This window comes from Oncorhynchus clarkii, chromosome 6 (assembly GCF_045791955.1).
Source record: "Oncorhynchus clarkii lewisi isolate Uvic-CL-2024 chromosome 6, UVic_Ocla_1.0, whole genome shotgun sequence".
Classification (NCBI taxonomy): Eukaryota; Metazoa; Chordata; class Actinopteri; order Salmoniformes; family Salmonidae; genus Oncorhynchus; species Oncorhynchus clarkii.
This window is the reverse complement of record NC_092152.1, coordinates 52,710,860-52,736,280: the sequence shown is the minus strand read 5'-3', so window position 1 is coordinate 52,736,280 and position 25,421 is coordinate 52,710,860. Positions and strand designations below refer to the sequence as shown.

Genomic DNA, 25,421 nt, shown 5'->3' with positions numbered 1-25,421 from the left:
TCATAAAATACTAGAATGAATTTAGGTCTATTTAAACAATTATTTTCATGACAGTCTCCGTCCATAACTGTCAGTTACATGGTTATTCAATTACTGTCACAGCCCTATGACCGATATGCTATTTTGGGTCTGATTACAATTTTTATTTTGGGGGGGAGGGGACTTACAGATACCGATATGTATGCCGATATACTGTTTTACAGTGGGAAAATTAAAAATGTACATTTTTCGACACTAAATTCTCATAAATTGCCATCCAAAATAACAAATATCCAATAACTATGCTTCTTCCAATGTTGATTTCATACGTTGTGATAATAATGACACATCATGATAATGGTTCAGATTAGCATTAGATTCCCTTTTTCCATCCTATTTATTGAATATCGGTTATCGGCCGATGGCGATATAGCTTTAAAAGGCCAAAATTGACCGATTCCAAAAAACAAAACAAAAAATATATATAAATAAATTTAAAAAAATTGTGTGTGAATCAAAATATCAGTTTTGCTCTCATTATAATTGGTGCTGTTTGCCAGACAGGAATCTCTCTCTCTCGCTCATATGTTTAAATTAGAAAACAGGACGAGTTAAGTTGCCAAAGACATTGCCTTTGAAAAATGGGAGATTCTTGATGGATTACAACTCATAATTACTGCAATAGATTATTTTATTATACAGATAACCCTACTGAATTACCTGATTTAGTCGAGTGTTGCCTTGAGAGCTAGACTGTTGTTGTGTAATTTTTCAACCAGCTGTACTGAAAGCCATGCTCACAGATAGGAATACTTTAGGAACAGCACCCTGATGAAGATTTGAACACTGAACCATATTGGTTTTTAAAGGAATGTTCCACTCAAAATACAATCGAACTGTGCCGTTGGCTGGTCTAGTTGTAGTGCTGCACTAGTTGTAGTGATGCTGCCCCCAGACCAGATTTGTCCCTGGGTGCAGCGATTCCCAGCCCCCCGTTCCTCCACTCACATTCTCTGCTTTATCCCTCTCGTCGATCTCCCCATCTACATTACTATCCTAAATGTGTCAATGTCAGGAGAATTTAGTTCTCGTGTTCATTAACCAATTCAATTAAACTACTCAGTTTGCTATATCAGGATTTGTAAGATACTGATATAAATGAAGACCGACAGAGGCCCAGTCTACAATAGTACAATAGTTAAATGTTTATTCACAGGAATGTTCTCCTTATCATTTCCGGTACATTGGTCTATATACCTCACATTTCGTCATAAATGTCCCTCTTCCTCTCAGATACTATGGCAATATAGTTCACAAGCCTTCTCACATTGTCTGCCACGTGTTAAACAATCTACTACAAGCCCAAGGTCTCTCCCCTCCCTGGGTGGGGACAGAATGTCCTGTAAGGAACACAGTATTCCAACCGGTCTGACGATAGCTCCATTCGTTTCTAACAAGGAACAGAAAGTCCTTGTTCTAATTCAGAACTAAAACTACACACATTATATTCAGTGTTGTGATTATAATATGATTCATACAGTGACAGAGTAGTATTCTGTTTAGTTATAGTTCTACGTTAAATGTATACATAATTTAGTCATTATTCATGAAAGTCCCATTACAGTCAATAAAATGTTAAAATACCTTAATACTCAGTGTCTGTAGGAGCGAACCATTTTTGTGAACAGGGTGGTGTACCTAATAAACTGACCAATGAGTGTCTGTAACATTAGATTTTCTTTGCTGTAGGACATTGGGTGGAATCAACTATGTTTTATTTACAAGGAGCACGTGTGCACCTAATTTGAAAAATGTAGGCGCACCCAAAGACATTTAGAAGCACAATTAAAATATGAGGTAATAAAGCTAGAATCATTGGGCTTACTGTAGTGCCCTGTACCCCCGGGGGAGTTGTGGCATAATCCTGCTACTCCGAAACAGATGGATTTAAGGTGATGAGACGTGTGTATTTAACCCACGGGGGGATTAACACCACAAGCAACCAGAAGAATGGCACTCTATGTCCGTCTTTCTCTAACATGTACATACACACACGCTCTCTCTTTCTTTTAGTCATATCTCTTTCTACCCCTCAACGCCCCCCCTCCCCCCACCCAGTGTCCTGACATTGTCCTCGAAATTACCCCAATAATGAGATTACAGTGTATCCTTCTCCTGAAGGGAGGGAGAAGAAGGGAGGTAGAGCGGGGGGATAGAGAGAATGTTAGTGATTCTGGGAGGATGTGATAGCGAGCGAGAGAGGGAGCGGAAGATAAGGATCAGCGCTGCTTAAATGCACTCTTGGGCCGTGAGTAATTGTTCTGTCCCCAGTAACATTAGCTGTCATGATAATGGAATATGCACAGAGATTGATACCCTGGGTTGCCGGTCAGAAAAGGAAGGATCATTTAAACAGGGTGCACTCTCGTAGTGACCACATCAGTATGGACTCGCATGTATTGTGTATACACACACCTCATCTGTACACATGTGCTCTGGATGCGTGCGCACACACACACACACACACACAGGTCAGGTTGGGTTTTCGTTAATACACAAACCTCTGTGTGAAAGGGCCATAGGGGAGGAACAATTATGTCCTACTTACCCAAAATAGCTTGGCCTTTGACCAATGTTAGAGTAGTAGGTTGGGTATATGTCGGAACAAATTCACTGTTTGTTGTGCCTCAACTACAGGGACTTTTTTCTTTATATACTTGTGAGAGAGAGCCTACTTAATTAATAAAAATAGCTCATCCTTTAAAGTCCTAACCTTAGAATATTACACAAAAGCTGTGTGTTGTTGGGAGACCATAGTACAGCTATTGATTTGTTACCATGATTACAACTATTCTATTCTGGAGTTGAATGCAAGTGTAAAAGTACAACTAATGTTGAGTAGAACACTGTGCCCGATCTATGGTTTTGGCCTATTTGCTGAAAGCATCACTCCCAACACTTCGTTATTTAACATTTAATTTGTTCTTTTGGGATTTAAGGTTCTTAATGTACTGTTTTAATTTATCTCTGGCTGTAATTTTGGACTGTCGCATATTGTCTTGTTTCATTATTGCAATAAAAATGTTTTGAACAGGAAAGATAACACATTTTTCTTCACCGTCTCGTTTCCTCTCAGGTCGAACCAGCTGCAGGACAGGGTCACTCTGATAAAGGGCAGGATAGAGGAAGTCAAACTGCCCGTTGAAAAGGTGGACATCATCATCTCAGAATGGATGGTCAGTTCACTGTTCATGCTCATTATTTTAGTTTATTTTAATTACAGGTTGTGGTTTAAAAAAAAGTGATGGACATTCCAAAGATAATGTATCTTTTTCGGAAGATTTCCTGAATCTGCTTGAATTGAAATGGAAATGCCGCAAACCCTGACAAATTATATTGTTATTCTAACTGCTCTGAACACTATCTCAACATACAGTATAGAAACCTCCACTACACTAGTAACAGCAGTGACTATTTTAAACATGGCATGTATAGAATTAGCCCCGGCCATGTCCCCTCCTAAATAGTTACTTGGAGTCGCTCAGAGCACTGATGCCCATTCATCAGCCAGGTCCTCGCTGGCGAAACGGATGAAGGGGTTGAAAGTTGAACACTCCGCTGAAGTCATCCTTTATTCATGAGCAGGCCGTATCTGTCCCCACTCACGTCCCGCCCCAGCTTTCCCCGAACCCCCGGGGTCAGACGGAGCATTGCGGTTCGCACGGGCACGGAATCTCACGCCGTTACCAGGGGAAATAGAAATTCACAGCGTGACACGAATCTCTAATGACACCGGCTCACAGAACGCTAATAAATCTGAGAATCCTCCTGTCACTTCTCATCACCTCAGCGACTGTGGACATTTCTCAAAGAGTGCAGGGCCCAAAACGCTGCCCTAGGATCTGCCTGTGTAAAGTGGAGAAATGACAGGAAATGACAGCCCTTGCAGAGTCGTAAATTCATTGAGTCTGCGTTAGACCTTATTGCCGGTAAGTTGAAGTAAGTCTTGAGTCCCGACTGCAAGAGACTGATGAATCCCCGTGTCTTACAGCGGTGTAGACCCAACGAGGTCTGTCTTCAAGTTGTCATCAATGGATTTTAATCAGAATACCAGTCCTTTATAGATGTGATCTGATGCAAGTATTTACCAACAGAGCGATGGAAATCACTTATTTTAATACCTCAAATTTGTTTGTGCCGTCATGACTTTGATTGATCTACAGGCTATCAATATTACTAACTTAACAATTTATCATAGTAGCCAATCACCAGTGTGTCACACTGTACATCTGAACACATACCTGGGTGTGAGGCTTTACTTTGATGACCTTGTGTCGTTGCTTTACTCATAGACGAGAGTGATTCTGGCAGAACCTAGGGCTATGCTGATCCCAATGCCAACGTGTCATGCTGTAATACATCACTAAACTGGCCCCTTATGTCCCCCAACTCCGCCCAGTACACACACACACACACACACACACACACACACACACACACAGAGAAGTCCAACACATACTCACAAGTACATGCACACACACACACACACACACACTCGAAGAGCACAGTGGGGGACAGAGGAGAGCAGTGCCAGCCAAGTACCCCAAGCCTCCTAATGCTTCCAACAGGGGACAGGGAATATGGGTCATACCTCTGCCAACCAGCCAAAGGGGTGCTATGGATACACAGGAGGGACATCACTAAAATTAGACACTTCTAGAGAACATGACTGCTTCCTTTCACTCTTGAAGTGGAGAATATTAAAGGCACAGTCTAATTCAGTTTGATTATTATTTTTATTTTTTTACAAATATTAGCCATGCCTTGGAGAAATATATTTTATCTCTGAGGTAATCACAACATTTGGTCAACAAAGGCGAAGAAAGCCTCCTTTATGTTCAGAGAACATTTTGTCATATGCTACTTCTCATAGTGTGTGATTTGAAAATATTGGCCCTAGGTGAAGCTTACTCAGTAATACACACACTACAAGTTAACTGGGTGATGTAAAGTGATCCATCCAGTAAGGTCTCTCTACCCCGAGGGAGACGTGACAAGTTCCATCATAAAATGTCAGAACTTTTGGCCGTTTCCCACTTTCAGACTAGACGATAGGGGATCACTCGGGCTGGTGATTAATGGGGGCGGGTTAATTTTTGTGAAACAAGTCGCCTGTCTACCTAGCCGGGGTGTTGTTTGAGAGATGGCCTTTAGCCGTGCCACTGTTGTTTCATAACTCAAAGCATTGATCTGTTCCTCTCTCTGTTCCTCTCTTTCTTCTCTCTCTCTCTGAGGTTGTGTCCCAAATGGCACTCCATTTCATATATAGTGCACTACTTTTGACCAGGGGTCACGGGGCTTTGATCAGAAGTAGTTTGCTATGTAGGGCATAAGGTTCCATTTGGGATGAAGCCAGAGATGAGAGACCTCTGACTGGGGGGAGGAGGGGTTGAATTACTGAGAAGCTAAATAAAGATTGTTACCTAGAGATCAATCAGGTCTGATGGGTCTAGGTGACTGTTTTCTGATGGGAGGGGTGGGGAGGACTCTCATGAGTGAAGTTGGCTTTAGAATCAGTTTTGTGGCCTTGATCCAGGAGAGAAACTTTTGGGGCTGAAGTTTTTATATTGAAATCCACATCTAGGTCTCTTCAATGTGAGCGCAAAGCTTAATTCCATTGGTTGGCCTAGGTCACTGGGAAGTGAGTAGCAAATGATGGTGAAAAGTAAATGTAGCAGGGTAAGCTTGACTTGGAAAGAAGGCTTTCAGAAAATGTTTTTTTTCTCTCCGGGATGCGGTAGGTAATTGAATTGAGGAAAACACACTTTTCATAACTTATCAAGCAAAAGGAAGACGTGAAGGACTTTGGCTTAACGTTTGTGGTCTGTAGATTTGACAGTATTTTTTAAAATCCTATTTTACAAGGATTTGTTTTGAGGTGGGCAAAGTTTTCCTCAACGTCCACTTTGGGGGGCACCAGAGTTTGTTTGGAGTGAGTTCAACACACACACACACACACACACACACACACACACACTAACTGTGTGCGGTAGATCTCTGGAGCCAAATTAATGGCAGCCTCCTCTCTAGCCTCATTATCAGTAATAGGAGTCTCACCTGCCCAAGTGGAGGACAGCAGTAATCAGTCATACTGTCGCCCAGTCGGACTGACTGTCACTCACCCACACATGCATAGGCACATACACACGGTGACACATACACACTCACAGAGACAGACACTTGAAAACACAAACATACGCACATTGACACACATGCTGGACAATATTTTGAATTGACCTTAACCAACTTCAGGTTTTCAAATCAAGCTTTATTTATACAGAACATTTCAGACATGGAATGCAACACAATGCGCTTCACAGGAAAAACAAATAAAAAACTGTGAAAATAAAAGGCTGAAATATTTACTATAGAACAAACAACATAAGATAAAAATGACAAAACTGAACAACTAAAAAGCACCCTAAGGTGCAAAGCTAAAAATACATTTTAAGATATTTGAAATATGTCCACAAAATGCTTTCTCTACCTCCAAGACAACACTTACTGTAGGTGTGATACCATGTGACCTAGCAGGACTAGAAAAGTACTTCTCCCCTCTCTCTTACTCTCTTAACTCTGAACAAAAAAGGAGAGAAAAGGACCACCATCTCCAGCAGGCCGGCCACAGGCCCTGGACCTTTGCCTCTAATGGCCAGAACTGGTAACTGATAAATTAGGGAAAAGGTATCTTTTAGAGAATAGTACCTGTAATCCAGTACAGAAATTGGAACGGAAGTGCCCATGCATTAAACAGGATCAGAAGAAGAATTAGTCTTAGAAGGAAATATACAGTGCCTTGCGAAAGTATTCGGCCCTTTGAACTTTGCGACCTTTTGCCACATTTCAGGCTTCAAACATAAAGATATAAAACTGTATTTTTTTGTGAAGAATCAACAACAAGTGGGACACAATCATGAAGTGGAACGACATTTATTGGATATTTCAAACTTTTTTAACAAATCAAAAACTGAAAAATTGGGCGTGCAAAATTATTCAGCCCCTTTACTTTCAGTGCAGCAAACTCTCCAGAAGTTCAGTGAGGATCTCTGAATGATCCAATGTTGACCTAAATGACTAATGGTGATAAATACAATCCACCTGTGTGTAATCAAGTCTCCGTATAAATGCACCTGCACTGTGATAGTCTCAGAGGTCCGTTAAAAGCGCAGAGAGCATCATGAAGAACAAGGAACACACCAGGCAGGTCCGAGATACTGTTGTGAAGAAGTTTAAAGCCGGATTTGGATACAAAAAGACTTCCCAAGCTTTAAACATCCCAAGGAGCACTGTGCAAGCGATAATATTGAAATGGAAGGAGTATCAGACCACTGCAAATCTACCAAGACCTGGCCGTCCCTCTAAACTCTCAGCTCATACAAGGAGAAGACTGATCAGAGATGCAGCCAAGAGGCCCATGATCACTCTGGATGAACTGCAGAGATCTACAGCTGAGGTGGGAGACTCTGTCCATAGGACAACAATCAGTCGTAGATTGCACAAATCTGGCCTTTATGGAAGAGTGGCAAGAAGAAAGCCATTTCTTAAAGATATCCATAAAAAGTGTTGTTTAAAGTTTGCCACAAGCCACCTGGGAGACACACCAAACATGTGGAAGAAGGTGCTCTGGTCAGATGAAACCAAAATTGAACTTTTTGGCAACAATGCAAAACGTTATGTTTGGCATAAAAGCAACACAGCTCATCACCCTGAACAACCATCCCCACTGTCAAACATGGTGGTGGCAGCATCATGGTTTGGGCCTGCTTTTCTTCAGCAGGGACAGGGAAGATGGTTAAAATTGATGGGAAGATGGATGGAGCCAAATACAGGACCATTCTGGAAGAGAACCTGATGGAGTCTGCAAAAGACCTGAGACTGGGACGGAGATTTGTCTTCCAACAAGACAATGATCCAAAACATAAAGCAAAATCTACAATGGAATGGTTCAATAATAAACATATCCAGGTGTTAGAATGGCCAAGTCAAAGTCCAGACCTGAATCCAATCGAGAATCTGTGGAAAGAACTGAAAACTGCTGTTCACAAATGCTCTCCATCCAACCTCACTGAGCTCGAGCTGTTTTGCAGGGAGGAATGGGAAAAAATGTCAGTCTCTCGATGTGCAAAACTGATAGACATACCCCAAGCGACTTACAGCTGTAATCGCAGCAAAAGGTGGCGCTACAAAGTATTAACTTAAGGGGGCTGAATAATTTTGCACACCCAATTTTTCAGTTTTTGATTTGTTAAAAAAGTTTGAAATATCCAATAAATGTCGTTCCACTTCATGATTGTGTCCCACTTGTTGTTGATTCTTCACAAAAAAAGACAGTTTTATATCTTTATGTTTGAAGCCTGAAATGTGGAAAAAGGTTGCTAAGTTGAAGGGGGCCAAATACTTTCGCAAGGCACTGTATATACAACAAGCAAAACGATCATGCTGTTTTTATGTGGCTGCTATGAAAGTCAACTGTTTGCATGTGATCAGGGGTGTGTTCACTCCGCCGATTCTGTTCAAAAACGTTTCTTAAATGGAAGCAAACAGAACAAAACAGGGATAAACATAACTGAATGTGTCAAATAGAAGTTGCAACTGTTGGACTTACGAATACATCCTAGATCAGCTAGATGCAGGCAAGAGTGTACAAGGCAGTATTGAATGTGTCACTGTCTGTCACCTTGATTACTCAAAATTAGCTCGACCTGTGCAATTACGCTGTAAACATTCATAGGCTAGGTTGTAGGAACCTCATGATAGGTACAGAGAAAAGTAGAGTATCATGCAGTAGCCTATCAATGTTACATTGAGCTGGGTGAATTGTATTTATCAGTTATTTTACCAGGTAAGTTGATTGAGAACACGTTCTCATTTACAGCAACGACCTGAGGAATAGTTACAGGGGAGAGGAGGGGGATGAATGAGCCAATCGGAAATTGGGGATTATTAGGCGACCGTGATGGCCGAATGGAATATGAATGAGAGTCATCCAATATGCTGTAATAGAAATAAGGCCATGCTCATGAAACAAACAATCACCCACCCTAATCATAAACGGCACCAACCGCCACTGGTCTGAATGCACTCATGACCCAATTCTATGCACTCAAATTATGGTCTACTTTTCTGAATTGCCTTGTGAAAGCCTAACACTGAAATATTGTATTTTGGCTATACATGTTGGCAATAGTAACTACAAGCTTTAAAATTATGCCCACCTAACCTAGATTGCGATTTATAATGGACCGTTTTTGGATTGTGTAAACAACAACAATAGCGTAAAGGCAGAGATGCAGGGCTGGGTTCCAAACAAAACAACTACAATTGTGCGCTCTGTAGTTCTTCAACACCGCTAGGAGAGCTAAAAAAAAAAAACTTCTAGTCATTTTGAGTCATAAAAGTGCATTGAAATGACTTATGAACTGTGCACAATTTGGAGAGGTGTGTGTGGCTACTTGGAAACACCAGTTAGAACTCTTACTCAAACCCTTGTCATTTTTTTGTCTCATATTGCACCTACCACACATTTTCTTGTCATCTTACTGTATGTATCCAGAGTATTTTCAGATTTTGTTATCAACAAATGCGGCAAAGTACAGTAAATGCACATAAAATAAAATGTTATTTGGATTCAGTCTTGTCAGGTGAATTGTTGTCTTCATCTTTAGTCAAATAATTTTCCCATAATCTCCTAACTGTTCCCTTTTAATTGCTACCATGGTTATGCATATGGTTTCCATATTTCTCCTGTCAGAAACATTTTATATGTATCCCTATCCATATAGGCCAATTCCCATGAGTGTAAGGGGTTAATAGCATTAGTTAATCGTGATGAGTTGCAATGAATTTGCTCAAATATGTCCCTAAAGAAAGAGTTTTCCATTTATAATGCAGTGCATTGAGTTAGGGTTTGCTTGTAAGGGATGGAAACACAACATTTTTGTTTTGATAGTGTTTTCACCATAAACAACACAAAAATAACTAACTGTAACTAACTTCTAGCTAGTTATGCTCCCAGTGTTCAAGTAGGCCTACTCACTCTTATAGATGTTCTGGAAGTTTTACACTTGCACACACACAATCTCTCTTTCTCACACAAACACACACACAGCTTTAAGTACTGTTAAAGCTTCAGGAATTCTAAATGAGTGTGTCTAGGGATAAAGAATACTGGCTCTAAACAACAACAAAAATAGATTATGGCTGCCCTTAAATTTTGCTTTAACATATTTTATTAACATTACACAATAAATGCATATTTTATGGTTGAATGTAATTGTCTCTTGTAAAATGTACTTAACTCTTTTGAACTTGATGTGCACCAGATTCATTCTTGTCGAAATTAACTGACCAGATTTTGTTTGTTGAAACAGTTTTATCTTTTTGGGGTGCAGAGCTCATTAGAATAATACCCAGCCTGCTTTGCAATCGTACACTTACATTTTGGTAATTTAGCAGACACTTATCAAGAGCGACTTCAGTCAGTGCGTTCAACTACGGTAGATAAACAACCACATGTAAAACATTTATGTAACCGTTACTGAGAATGCTGTTGTGGTTTAACTGGTCTGTTGGTTAGTTCACTGTACCTTAAGTCCTGCTGATGTAGGAGCTGGCTGAGAAGCTCATGGTTGATTAAGAGGCATATGGGAACATAAAGCTCCCTACTGAAATATTCACTATATATATATATATATATATATATATATATATATATATATATATATATATATATATATATATATATATGCTTTTTTTTATCCTTCATTTTGACATGGAATACATTTTGAGACCTAGGTCTCTTTTCCAAATGCACCCTGTATTATAAAAAAATAAAACACAAAATATATTCTGAACAAAAATATAAATAAAACATGCAACAATTTCAATGATTTTACTGAGTTACAGTTCATATAAGGAAATCAGTCAATTAAAATAAATTCATTATGTTCTAACCTATGGATGTTACATGACTAGGTAGGGGCACAGCCATGGGTGGGCCTGGGAGGGGATAGGGCCACCCACTGGGGAGCCAGGCCCAGCCAATCAGAATTATTCTTTCCCCAAAAAAGGGCTTTATATACCGTGCATTCGGAAAGTATTCAGACCCCTTGACTTTTTCCACATTTTGTTACGTTACAGCCTTATTCTAAAATTGATTAAATTGGTCACTCTGACTACAGAGAAACTACAGTTTATCTGTGGAGATGGGAGAACCTTCCAGAAGGACAACCATCTCTGCAACACTCCACAAATCAGACCTTTATTGTAGAAATGGCAGACGAAAGTCACTCCTCAGTAAAAGGCACATGACATCCCGCTTTGGGTTTATCAAAAGTCAACTAAAAGACAGACCATGAAAAACAAGATTCTCTAGTCTGACTAAACCAAGATTGAACTCTTTGGCCTTCATCACATCTGGAGGAAACTTGGCACCATCCCTATAATGAAGCATGGTGGTGGCAGCGCCATGTTGTGAGAATGTTTTTCAGTGGCAGGGACTTGGAGACTAGTCGGGATCGGAGTAAAGTACAGAGGGATCCTTGATTAAAACCTGCTCCAGAGTGCTCAGGACCTCAGACTGGGGGTGAAGGTTCACCTTCCAACAGGACAACAACCCTAAGCACACAGCCAAGACAACGCAGTAGTGGCTCTGGGACAAGTCTCAATGTCCTTGAGTGGAGGCAGTTGGTAGAGGCCTCCCTTCAAATATTGAAGAATTAGAGCAGTGTTCTGCTGAAAAGTGGGCCACATCGTCAGTGCAGCAAGCTCATTGATTGCAACAAATTTATACTAAAATGAACAACCACAGAAAAGCACTAAGCTTATTTCTATCAAATTGTGTGTACAAATTAGTTTTACATCCCTGTTATTGAGCATTTCTCCTTTACCAAGATAATCCATCCACCTGACAGGTGTGGCATATCAAAAAGATGACGAAACAGCATGATCATTACACAGGTGCTCCTTGTGCTGGGGACAATTAAAGGCCACTCTAGAATGTGCAGTTTTGTTACACAACACAATGTCACAAATGTCTCATGTTATGAGGGAGCGTGCAATTGTCAAGCTGACTGCAGGGATGTCCAATAGAGCTGTTGCCAGATAATTTAATGTTAATTTCTCTACCATAAGCTGCCTCCAATGTTGTTTTTAGAGAATTTGGCAGTACATCCAACCACAGACCACGTGTAACCACGCCAGCCTCCACATTCGGCTTATTCACCTGTGGGATCGTCTGTGCTCAGACAATGCACGGCCCCATGTTGTAAGGATCTGTACATAATTCCTGGAAGCTGAAAATGTCCTGCATACTCACCAGACATGTCACCCATTGAGCATGTTAGCATGTTAGCCATTGAAGAGTGGGACAACATTCCTCAGGCCACAATCAACAGTCTGATCAGCTCTATGCGATGGAGATGTGTTGCGCTGCATGAGGCAAATGATCACACCAGACACTGACTGGTTTTCTAATCCACACCTATTTTTTATTAAGTATCTGTGCCCAACGTAGATTAGGGTCTAATTTATTTATTTAAATTGACTGATTTCCTTATTTGAATTGTAACTCAGTAAAATGCTTGAAATTGTTGCATTTTTTGTTTATATATTTGTTCAGTGTAGTTAAGATACGAGATGTGAGTATTCCCCTCACACACCCCCAGTGCAGTGACGTGGAGATGGATCCTGTGTTTCGCTAATAAACAGTGTGTGTGTATATGAGAAGGGCGTAGCGGGGTCGGATTGTGAGTCACGCTGTTAGGCTCGAAGAGATCGTCCCAACGCATTATGGGAGAAAAAGGAAGGCGTAACTCTCCTTCCAGACGTTTCTCTTCCTCTCCGAGTCTTCCCCTCCCTCTCCTTCAGGTGAGGCAGTGTCCCGTGAAATTGAGCTCTAAATTATGAGGTTGGGATACGTTGCAGGGGCGTTTTAACAACGACCTGGTTCTGAGAAAAGGAGAGACCAGGACTAATACAGTCAGCCAGTCAGTAGATATGGACTTTGGTTCTGTAGTGGAAAATAACGGGTTACTGTTGGGCAGGGGGGACCAATGTAGACCCTAACGCTACTTTAAATTCGGAGGCAATCATCATCTTTTCAGTTCATCCATGGGCCATGAGATGGTGGCGATTGTAGTTTGTCTCCCTCCCTCTCTTATCTTCTCTCCTCTTTCTGCTGAAAGGTTATCTTAATTTGAATAATCATCTGTGAATTATTATGCAGCTGGCCGAAGCCATCTCACTTGCTCTCCCTCTCCCTTTCTCTGCGCCTCTACTTCACCTCTCCTCATCTTCCTCATTTCCTTCTCTCAAAGAGGTTCTGGTCCTAGCCCCTTTCCTGAGCTCCTACCCTTTTTGTATGCACAGATCTGAAAGGTCTGGATTGGTGTAAGCAATATGGGGATTGCTCCACTGCCCTCCGTGAGGCCATATTGCTTTCATCTATCCACCTCTTTACTGTTTGAAGATCTGGATGAAAGCAATATGGCCTCATGGAGGAAAAGGGTGAGTTACACCAATGTTATTTACAGCAAAGGGCAACAGTAAAGGATCTAGGGGTTGAGGTTGAACCGAGCCAAAAGAGGAGGAGTTAGGTCTATAGGAAGGGTTGCAGGCTGGCTTGGTAAAAAAGCCATTTGTCAGCAGTGCACACCAGTAAGGATGAAGCCAACAAGATGTAATAAGGGAATAATGCCCGGGCTAATGTGCTATGTAGTGGAGCTGAACACAGGGCCACGCCAGGGTCAGACCTTCCCCTTGACAGAGGGGCTTCGGAATAGCAGGGAACGTGGAAAGTGCTCCACGACAAGTGTGGGAAGGATAGAGGGTCATAAAATTACAATTAGTAACCCCCTCCCACTCTTCATAAATATGTTGATTCCGTATATTTTTGGTTGGTTAATTTCTGCCTTGAAATATTTTGTCGAGGGTTGCCATGGTGCTGTAATGGCAGCATAGTCTGAGAGCTCCTGTACATATTTAGTTGACTTAAGTGTTTTTTTTAATTATTATTAGGTGTGCATGCAAAGTAATGCACTACTCTAGATTTCCTGCGTAGTCATATTATTATCTGATTGTAATTATTGCATCTTTCATTTATATTTTTGTTCAGTGTAGTTCAGATGAGATGTGTTGGTATCAGTTGTATTCCCCTCACACACCCCCAGTGCAGCGACATCTATAGATGGCAGCATTCACGCAAAACGTAACTGGTAATATGGTTGAATACAAACTGTAGTTATTCCATCCGTAAGGCAATCAAACAGGCAAAATGTATAGAGACAAAGTGGCGTCGCAATTCATCGGCTCAGACACACTACATATGTGGGAGGGACTACAGACGATCACGGAATACAAAGGGAAAAACAACCACGCCCCCGGACACTGAAGTCTTGCTCCCGGACAAGCTCAATACCTTCTTCGCCCCACTTTGAGAATAACACAGTGCCACCAACGCGGCCTGCTCCCAGGGACTGTGGGCTCTTGTTTTCTGTGGCCGACGTGAGTAATACGTCTAAGCCATGTGCAAGATTGCGCCGACAGAAAGGGCAGCTCTGCTTCTAGCTCCTTTGTGTGTTATTTCTTACATTATTATCCCAGGAAATGTTTTGTGTTATTACATACAGCCGGAAATCATTTTGGGATATCAGAATGACGGTAACTCACCAGCATTACGACCGGGAATACGACTTTCACGAATTGGTTCCTTTGTTCGTACCCCCCAGGGCAATTTATCTGATTTCAGAGGTTGATCCAAAATACCGCCGGCGGAGAAGAGGTATTCGGAGTAGACTTTTAGTCCGACTCAGGCGGCGTGCACACCATCCACTGCTTCCAAGTATATTACTTGCTAATGTTCAGTCTCTGGATAGTAAGGTAGACGAGCTCAGGAAGATAATCTCCTTCCAGAGAGACATTAAGGATTGTAACATACTCTGTTTCACGGAAACATGGCTTTCTCGGGTCTTTGTCCGTACATCAAACTGCGTTCTCAGTATATAGCGCATACAGGAATAAAGAAATCTTCGGGAAGAAGTAAGGTGAGGGTGTATGTTTCATGATTAAAACACTGATTGTGATTAAAACACTGGTGTGATTGTGATAACATACAGGAATTTAAGTCCTTTTGTTCACCAGACCTAGAATACCTTTCAATCAAATGCCGACCACAGTACCCCCCCCAAGATAATTATCTCAGTCACAGCTGTGTATATTACCCCTCAAGCCGATACCACAACTGTCCACAAAGAACTTCACTGGACTTTATGCAAACTGGAAACCACATTTCCTGAGGCTGCATTTATTGTAGCTGGGGATTTTAACAAAGAAAATTTGAGGAAAACGCTACCGAAGTTCTACAAACTCATTGACTGTTGCGCACTCTCTGAGAACATTAGACCACTGCTACTCAGCTTTTTGAAATGCCTACAAGGCACTCCCCCGCCCTCCCTTCGGTAAATCAAATCACGACTCCATTTTGCTCCTCCCTTCTTATTGGCAGAAATTCAAACAATAAGTACCCATGCTAAGGACTATTCAGCGCTGGTCTGTCCAATCGGAATCCACACTTCAAGATTGTTTTGATCACACGGTCTGAGATATGTTCCGGGAAGCCTCTAACATTGACGAATGCACGGATATGGTGACTGAGTTTATCAGAAAGTGTATAGGAGATGTTGTACCCACTGTGACTATTAAACCCTACCCTAACCAGACACCGTGGATAGATGCCAGCATTCACGCAAAACTGAAAGCGGAACAACTGCATATAACCATGGGAATATGGCCGAATACAAACGGTGTAGTTATTCCCTCCGTAAGGCAATCAAACAGGCAAAACGTCAGTATAGAGAGAAAGTGGAATCGATATTCAACGGCTCTGACACGAGACGCCTGTGGCAGGGTCTACAGACAATCACGGACTACAAAGGGAAAACCAGCCACGTCGCGGATACCGACGTCTTGCTTCCGGAAAAGCTAAACAGCTTCTTTGCCCGCTTTGAGGATAACACAGTGCCATCAACGCGGCCCGCTACCAAGGACCAAGTACTCCTTCTCCGTGGACAACGTGAACAACACAAGCATGTTAACCCTCACAAGGCTGCCGGCCCAGACGGCATCCCTAGCCACATCCTCAGAGCATGTGCAGACCAGCTGGCTGGAGTGTTTATGGACATATTAAATCTCTCCCTATCCCAGTCTGCTGTCCTCACTTGCTTCAAGATGTCCAACATTGTTTCTGTAACTGAACTAAATTACTATCGACCCGTAGCACTCACTTCTGTCATCATGAAGTGCTTTGAGAGACTACCTTACCTGACATCCTAGACCCATTTAAATTTGCTTACCACCCAAATAGATCCACAGATGATGCAATCACCATCACACTGCCCTATCCCATCTGGACAAGAGGAATACTTACGTGAGAATGCTGTTCAATGACTATAGCTCAGCGTTCCTCACCATAGTGCTCTCCAAGCTCATCATTAAGCTTGAGGCCCTGGGTCTAAACCCCGCCCTGTGCAACTGGGTCCTGGACTTCCTGACGGGCTGCCCCCCAGGTGGTGGAGGTAGGAAACAACCTCCACTTCGCTGTTCCTCAACACAGGGGACCTGCGCCTTCAACTCAATCATCAAGTTTGCAGACGACACAACAGCAGTAGGCCTGATTACCAACAATGACGAGCCTACAGAAATAACTTCTCACTCAATGTCGACAAAACAAAGGAGCTGATCATGGAAACAGCAGGAAGCACGCCCCTATCCACATCGATGGGACCGCAGTGGAGCAGGTGGAAAGCTTCAAGTTCCTCGGCGTACACATCACTGACGATCTGAAATGGTCCACCCACACAGACAGTGTGGAGAAGAAGGCACAACAGCACCTCTTCAACCTTTTGGAGGCTGAAGAAATTTGGCTTGTCATGTAAAACACTCACAAACTTTTATAGATGCACTATTGAGAGCGTCCTGTTGGGCTGTACCAACACCAGGTATGGTAACTGCAACGCCCGCAACGGCAGGGCTCTCCAGAAGGTGGTGCTGTCTGCCCAACCCATCATCAGGGGCAAATTACCTGCCCTCCAGGACACCTACAGCACCCGCTGTCACAGGAAGGCCAAAAGAATAATCAAGGACAACAACCACCCGAGCCACTGCCTGTTCATCCTGCTATCCAGAATGCGAGGTCAGTACAGGTGAATCAAAGCTGGGACCGAGAGACATAAGCTGTTTTTCAATCTCAAGGCCATCAGACTGCTAAATAGCCATCACTAGCCGGCTACCACCCGGTTACTCAACCCTGCACCTTAGAGGCTGCTGCCCTATATTCATAGACATGGAATCACTGGTCACTTTAATTATGGTTACATACTGCTTTACTCATCTCATATGTATGTACTGTGTTCTATTCTACTGTATTTTAGTGAATGCCACTCTGAAATTGCTTGTCCTAATATTTATATTTCTTAATTCCGTTCTTTTACTTTTAGATTTGTGTGTATTGTGAATTGTTAGATACTTTTGCATTTTGGTACACCCGCAATAACATCTGCTAAATATGTGTATGTGACAAATAAAATTTGATTTATATAGCCCTTCTTACATCAGCTGATATCTCAGTGGCGTACAGAAACCCAGCCTAAAACCCCAAACAGCAAGCAATGCAGGTGAAGAAGCACAGTGGCTAGGAAGAACTCCCTAGAAAGGCCTAAACCTAGAAAGAAACCTAGAGGAACCAGGCTATGAGGGGTGGCCAGTCCTCTTCTGGCTGTGCCGGGTGGAGATTACAATAGAACATGGCCAAGATGTTCAAATGTTGATAAATGACCAGCATGGTCAAATAATAAGTCACAGTAGTTGTCGAGGGTGCAACAGGTCAGCATCTCAGGAGTAATTGTCAGCTGGCTTTTCATAGCCGATCATTGAGAGTATCTCTACCTCTCCTGCTGTCTCTAGAGAGTTGAAAACAGCAGGTCTGGGACAGGTAGCACGTCCGGTGAACAGGTCAGGGTTCCGTAGCCGCAGGAAGAACAGTTGAAACTGGAGCAGCAGCACGGCTAGGTGGATTGGGGACAGCAAGGAGTCATCATGCCAGGTAGCCCTGAGGCATGGTCCTAGGGCTCAGGTCCACCGAGAGAGAGAGAGAGAGAGAGAGAAAGAAAGAAAGAGAGAATAAGAGAGCATACTGAATTCACAAAGGACACCGGATAAGATGGGAGAAATACTCCAGATATAACAGACTAACCCTAGCCCCCCGACACACAAACTACTGCAGCATAAATACTGGAGGCTGAGACAGGAGGGGTCAGGAGACACTGTGGCCCCATCCGATGATACCCCCGGACAGGGCCAAACAGGAAGGATATAACCCCACCCACTTTGCCAAACGCACAGCCCCCACACCACTAGAGGGATATCTTCAACCACCAACTTACCATCCTGAGACAAGGCAGAGTATAGCCCACAAAGCTCTCCGCCACGGCACAACCCAATGGGGGGGGGGGGGGGGGGCAGCAGACAGGAAGACCACGTCAGTGACTCAATCCACTCAAGTGACTCACCCCTCCTAGGGACGGCATGGAAGAGCATCAGTAGGCCAGTGACTCAGCCCCTGTAATAAGGTTAGAGGCAGAGAACCCCAGTGGAGAGAGGGGAACCGGCCAGGCAGAGACAGCAAGGGCGGTTCGTTGCTCCAGTGTCATTCCGTTCACCTTCACATTCCTGGGCCAGACAACACTCAATCATAGGACCTACTGAAGAGATGAGTCTTCAGTAAAGACAAAGGTTGAGACCGAGTCTGCGTCTCTCACATGGGTAGGCAGACCATTCCATAAAAGTGGAGCTCTATAGGAGAAAGCCCTGCCTCCAGCTGTTTGCTTAGAAATTCTAGGGACAATTAGGAGGTCTGTGTCTTGTGACCGTAGCCTACGTGTAGGTATGTACGGCAGGACCAAATTGGAAAGATGGGTAGGAGCTAGCCCATTTAAACGCTTTGTAGGTTAGCAGTAAAACCTTGAAACTTAACAGGAAGCCAGTGTAGGGAGGCTAGCACTGGAGTAAATTATCAAATTCTTGGGTTCTAGTCAGGATTCTAGCAGTCGTATTTAGCATGGATAAAGTTTATTTAGTGCTTTATCCGGGTAGCCGGAAAGTAGAGCATTGCAGTAGTCCAACCTAGAAGTGACAAAAGCATGGTTTAATTTTTCTGCATCATTTTTGGACAGAAAATGTCTGATTGTCGTAAAATGTCATTGTCGTAGATGTTACTTAGATGGAAAAAAAGCTGTCCTTGAAACAGTCTTAATATGTTTGTCAAAAGAGAGATCAGGGTCCAGAGTAACGCAGAGGTCCTTCACAGTTTTATTTGAGACGGCTGTACAACCATCAATATTAATTGTCAGATTCAACAGAAGATCTCTTTGTTTCTTGGGATCTAGAACAAGCATCTGTTTTGTCCGAGTTTAAAAGTAGAACGTTTGCAGCCATCCGCTTTCTTATATCGGAAACACAGTCTTCCAGCGAGGGCAATTTTGGGGCTTCACCATGTTTCATTGAAATGTACAGCTGTGTGTCATCCGCATAGCAGTGAAAGTTAACATTTTGTTTTCGAAACGACATCCCCAAGAGATAAAATACATAGGGAAAACAATAGTGGTCCTAAAACGGAACCTTGAGGAACACCGAAATGTACAGTTGATTTGTCAGAGGACAAACCATTCGCAGAGACAAACTGATATTTTTCTGACAGATAAGATCTAAACGAGGCCAGAGCTTGTCCGTGTAGACCAATTTGGGTTTCTAATCTCTCCAAAAGAATGTGGTGATCGATGGTATCAAAGCAGCACTAAGGTCTAGGAGCACAAGGACAGATGCAGAGCCTCGGTCTGACACCATTAAAAGTTAATTTACCACCTTCACAAGTGCAGTCTCAGTGCTATGATGCGGTCTAAAACCAGACTGAAGCATTTCGTATACATTGTTTGTCTTCAGGAAGGCAGTGAGTTGCTGTGCAACTGCTTTTTCAAAATTTCTTTAGAGGAATATGAAATTCGATATAGGCCAATAGTTTTTAAAATATTTTCTGGGTCAAGGTTTGGCTTTTTCAAGAGAGGCTTTATTACTGTCACTTTTAGTGAGTTTGGTACACATCCGTTGGATAGAGAGTCATTTATAATGTTCAACACAGGAGGGCCAAGCACAGGAAGCAGCTCTTTCGGTAGTTTAGTTGGAATAGGGTCCAGTATGCAGCTTGAATATTTAGAGGCCATGATTCTTTTCATCATTGTGTCAAGAGATATAGTACTAAAGGTCCTGGGGCAGACTCAGGACAGCTGAGCTTTGGAGGAATACACAGATTTAAAGAGGAGTCCGTAATTTGCTTTCTAATAATCATGATCTTTTCCTCAAAGAAGTTTATGAATTTATTACTGCTGTAGTGAAAGCCATCCTCTCTTGGGGAATGCTGCTTTTTAGTTAGCTTTGCTACAGTATAATTTTTTGGGGGGGGGATTGTTCTTATTTTCCTCAATTAAGTTGGAAAAATAGGATGATCGAGCAGCAGTGAGGGCTCTTCGATACTGCACGGTACTGTCTTTCCAAGCTAGTCGGAAAACTTCCAGTTTGGTTTGGCGCCATTTCCGTTCCAATTTTCTGGGAGCTTGCTTCAGAGCTCGGGTAATTTTCTGTATACCAGGGAGCTAGTTTCTTATGACAAATGTTTTTTGGGGTGCGACTGCATCTAGGGTATTGCGCAAGGTTAAATTGAGTTCCTCGGTTAGGTGGTTAACTAATTTTTGTCCTCTGACGTCCTTGGGTAGGCAGAGGGAGTCTGGAAGGGCATCAAGGAATCTTTGGGTTGTCTGAGAATTTATAGCACACATTTTGATGATCCTTGGATGAGGTCTGAGCAGATTATTTGTTGCGATTGCAAACGTAATAAAATGGTTGTCCGATAGTCCAGGATTGTGAGGAAAAACATTAAGATCCACAACATTTATTCCACTGTACAGAACTAGGTCCAGAGTATGACTGTGGCAGTGAGTAGGTCCAGAGACATGTTGGACAAAACCCACTGAGTCGATGATGGCTCCGAAAGCCTTTTAGAGTGGGTTTGTGGACTTTTCCATGTGAATATTAAAGTCACCAAAAATGTGAATATTATCTGCTGACTACAAGGTCCGATAGGAATTCAGGATGACCGACCAGTCTGTGGAATAGAGAGAATGTTATTCTGCCTAATTTACAGAAGGTATTTAACAATTAAATCTCGAGGTTACAAATCATTAAAATTCCTTGTACGAGGTTATTTTCAGAACTGAGTACTGCATTTTTCAAATGTATGGATTGCTTCACATTTATAAACTAACCCATCTCTGGCATGCCATTTTAGTTTTATTTTAGTTCCCTCTGCTCTGTTTATGGCATCTGATGCTTTTCTCTTTCGGTCCAGTGTATATACACTGAGTATACAAAGCATTAAGATTAAGCTCTTTCCATGGCATAGACTGACCAGGTGAAAGCTATGATATCTTATTGATGTACTTGTTAAATCCACTTCATTCAGTGTAGATGGAAGGGGAGGAGATATCAATATTAGGAAGGTGTTCCTAATGTTTGGTATACTCAGTGTATTTTGGAGAAGATAAAGTCAGTGTGGTGTATTAGCAATGAAAGTCAACAGGTGGTTTTAATAGAATCACACAGCTGAAACCATTTATATTTCTCACTACTGTCAGTCTATTTATTGTTATGTGTTGGCATGTGAGTTCCAATCACATCAATAATTTAATATTTATTTTGAGAACTGTGACACAAGTAACATTAATCAAAATCCTTGTGAACATTTTAGGATGTGGAACTGGTCTGTCTAAGTCTAAATGGGAATAACTGATCTTTTTTCGCTCTTACTCCAATCTCTATTACTTGGCATTCAGCTGATCAACTGCTCACCATGAAAACAAAAACACGTCATTAGCTAATACAAAAAAGGAAGAACAGTTATTGTAGTTACTCTAGCCTATCTAACGTTAACGTTAGCCCTAGCATCTTTGTTAGCAAAAACAAACTAGCTTGCAAGCTAGCTAACTAGCCAAAATGGCAATCTAACCTGCAATTTAAAAAAAAAAACTATGTTTATTACAGTTAAATTACATTAGTAGCTAGCTAGTTACTAACTTTGAATATAAAAATGTCCTGATTTCGGGTTGGCTGTTACACAGCAATATAGCTAGATAGCTAGCCAGCCAGCTTACTATGATAGCTATGGAAACAGTGCATGTGTTCAGACAGACACTAATAATGAGAGAGCTTCATACCTGGATGCGGAGTGTTGTGGTACAATTTCTGTAACCATTTCCATGTCTTGATTTGGCGTAAAATGTCCTCTTAACAAAACACCCCCAGAGTTTTCAAAATGCTTCAGGTCTTTTCTTTGTATTTTCCTTTTCTCATGCAGATGGACGCCTACACTACACTCTTAACCCAAACAAAGTATTGTGACCAAAACTAACCACAGATGGTGATGACCTGACTTCAAACACCAGCGCCATATATTAAGAAAACTCTATCAACCTTTGCCCAAACCTGATAGTAATTGGTCACATTTGTATTATATTAAGTTATTTAAATCTCACCTCGAATTTCAATTGCAGTTGCTTGTTCGACTATGTTTTCCCATGTTTAAAATCACCGGAGCAAAATTTAATTCAAGACGTGACGAGATCATATGAAATAGACAATCAAATCTTTATTTATCCATTATGCGGAGACAACGGAAATGTGTTGGAACCTGCTGTCACGGTACCCATCCACACCACACAATTACTCACATTACAGTCTGGGAGCAGCACAGGGTCAACTCTGGAGTTAAATGCCTTGCTCAAGGGCACATCGGTAGTAAGTGGCACATGAGATATTGACAGCAACCCTCCGATGCATGTCTCCCTGACCATTGTATTGTACTGATCTGTCCTCTCTCTCTTCCAGGGTTACTTCCTGCTGTTTGAGTCAATGCTGGATTCGGTTCTCTATGCCAGAGACCTCTATCTGGCCGAGGGGGGCTCAGGTGAGTCACGCGCACACACTCTGTACTGTACTGTACTTACTTAATTTTCCCCATTGGGATAAATGTGTTGCACTATCATATACACTTTTTATAATGGCATTTAAGAAAAGGACAAGAACAATACGAATGGACAATAAAAGAACGATGCACATTTATGATGGTTCTATACAGCCCGCTGGTCTTAGTGATTGAATAGGGACATTAACCCAAGCTATTAAGGAGGAATATTACATCAAATGATTGTCAGTCAAAAAGTGATTGAATTCATATAGAACGACCCTATACCCTACTGTATATGTACAGTATATACAGTAAGAAGAAAAAAAAATAAAAAAAATAAAAACATATACACTTAATATGCTAGATCAGGTTTTTTACGATTGCGCTATCTATTGTGGTTGATTATATTGTGGGTGGAGCTTAAAATGGCAGTAGACGTTGCATGACCGTCATGTGACCTCAATGACTGAGCAGAGCTATCAGGCAGCTTGTTTTTCTATTATGGACATGGATGCAAACACATGCATGGACACGCACACACACCACACCACACACACTTCAGTATTGTTCCACTAGTCCATCGAATGCCCCCTGTAGGAAGTGCAGTAGAAGGCAGTAGCCATCCAATGCCAGTTCAGTGTGGTTTTATATGTACATTTACAAAATTTTCTTGTGTATACCTGTCTCCAGAGCCTTATGTCAGGCTGTGCATGCCACTTTGGTGAAAAGTGGAGCAACGGGAGTTTTAAATTATAGGAGAAATCACTTCTATTTTTTACTAAAGCGCAAAACCACTGCAGTTGATGCATTGCAAAGTTCTATTCTCTTAATTATGGTTTTCTTTGGTGTGTGTGTGTGTGTGTGTATGTAAGCACACTAGTGCAGGGACGATAAATTGAAAATTAGACACCAACATTGTCTTCGTCTTACCGAAGCAACTTTTGTTACGACACATTTGTTTTTTTCTCTCGATTTGCGTACTGAACGAGCAATGCTGAAAGTATTCTCTTGTGGACAGAAACACATAACATAACTGGTATTGTAGCGTAGCATCTGTCAACAGACTGGGACGCGACGACTACCGAGGAGCTTTTTTCCGGTGCGCAGATTTTTCATCACTGACCATCACGGACAAATCACGCTTAAAGAGTCAAAAATAAATCGGATCTTTCTGGATCCTATTTGATCAGGTTGCATATCAAAATATAAATCATGCATTCTCTGGACATGTTAGATGAAATAGCTAACTTATTTTTTTAACCATACCATCTCAGTTGTCTTACTTCTTAAAGGCACTGGAAAAAGTTTGTCTAGAATCCTGCTGCTAATGGAAATTAACTGTGCATTTAAAAGTGAAACAAATCGTTGTATTTATCGTTATCAAGCAAAATGGGTTAATTTTTTGAGAATAGTTTTTGCCCATATCGCCCGGCTCTAGTCTGTACACATGTTGACAGATGGTACACAGTACAGTATTTCACTGCTTTCCTGCCTGTGTGTTTTTGTGCTTTTTACCGCAGGTATGTAGCCCATGCCGGCATGTGCGTGTGCGTGTGTGTGTGTGTGTGTGTGTGTGTGTGTGTGTGTGTGTGTGTGTGTGTGTGTGTGTGTGTGTGTGTGTGTGTGTGTGTGTGTGTGTGTGTGTGTGTGAGAGAGCATATGGATATTCAGGGTCAGCTGCTGTCTGTCACTGGCCAGGCTTAATGATTTGTGACAAACAGGGCCTGACACAGGAGTAGTTCTGAAACACTGCCTTTTACTGGCTGTCAGGGACAGCCGAAAGGTCACACACCTGGAGAGGGAGAGAGGGAAGGATGGGGCAGGAAGAGAAAGGGGTGGGGAGAAGAGGGTGCAGACTAGAGAGAGAGAGAAGGAAAGAGAGATTAAGATGAGGTTAGAAAATGAGAGGTTAGAGAGAGAGAGGGATGGAATGAGATGAAGAGGAAAGAGGGGGCAGAGCCAGATGAGGGGAGCAGAGGGCAAAGAGAAAGAATGAAGGATAAAGAGTATAGGTAAGATACTGAATCCCCACCTTCTCTGATTTCTCTTGTTTGGAAGTCATTATTTGTCAAGCATTCTCTCCTTTTTGGGGTTTCTTATTTCACTATAACTCACTGATGGGCATGTGTGCCTTCATGCGTGTTATTTCTCTATCTCCTGTGTGTGTGTTTTTACATTAGTGTGTTTCAGAAGTTCCCTCATTCTACCAAGCACATTAACAACCTCTTCATCCTTAAATGTGTCCCCATTCACCAGAGTAGTCCAGCGTCAAGGGATAAGGGATCTTTTTTTGTCCGTCCACCCCCCCCCACCCACC

At 42.1% G+C, this 25,421-nt stretch overlaps 1 protein-coding gene across 2 annotated transcripts in view; it reads left to right on the top strand.

The window, feature by feature from the left end:
* LOC139412125 (protein arginine methyltransferase 3) overlaps positions 1-25,421 on the top strand; it is a 105,262-nt gene that overhangs the window by 20,747 nt on the left and 59,094 nt on the right. For both annotated transcript variants that reach the window (XM_071158936.1, XM_071158934.1), the window contains exons 10-11: positions 3,116-3,215; positions 23,026-23,104. In XM_071158936.1, the coding sequence (XP_071015037.1) occupies positions 3,116-3,215; positions 23,026-23,104 (179 nt within the window). The remainder of the gene's footprint in view (positions 1-3,115; positions 3,216-23,025; positions 23,105-25,421) is intronic.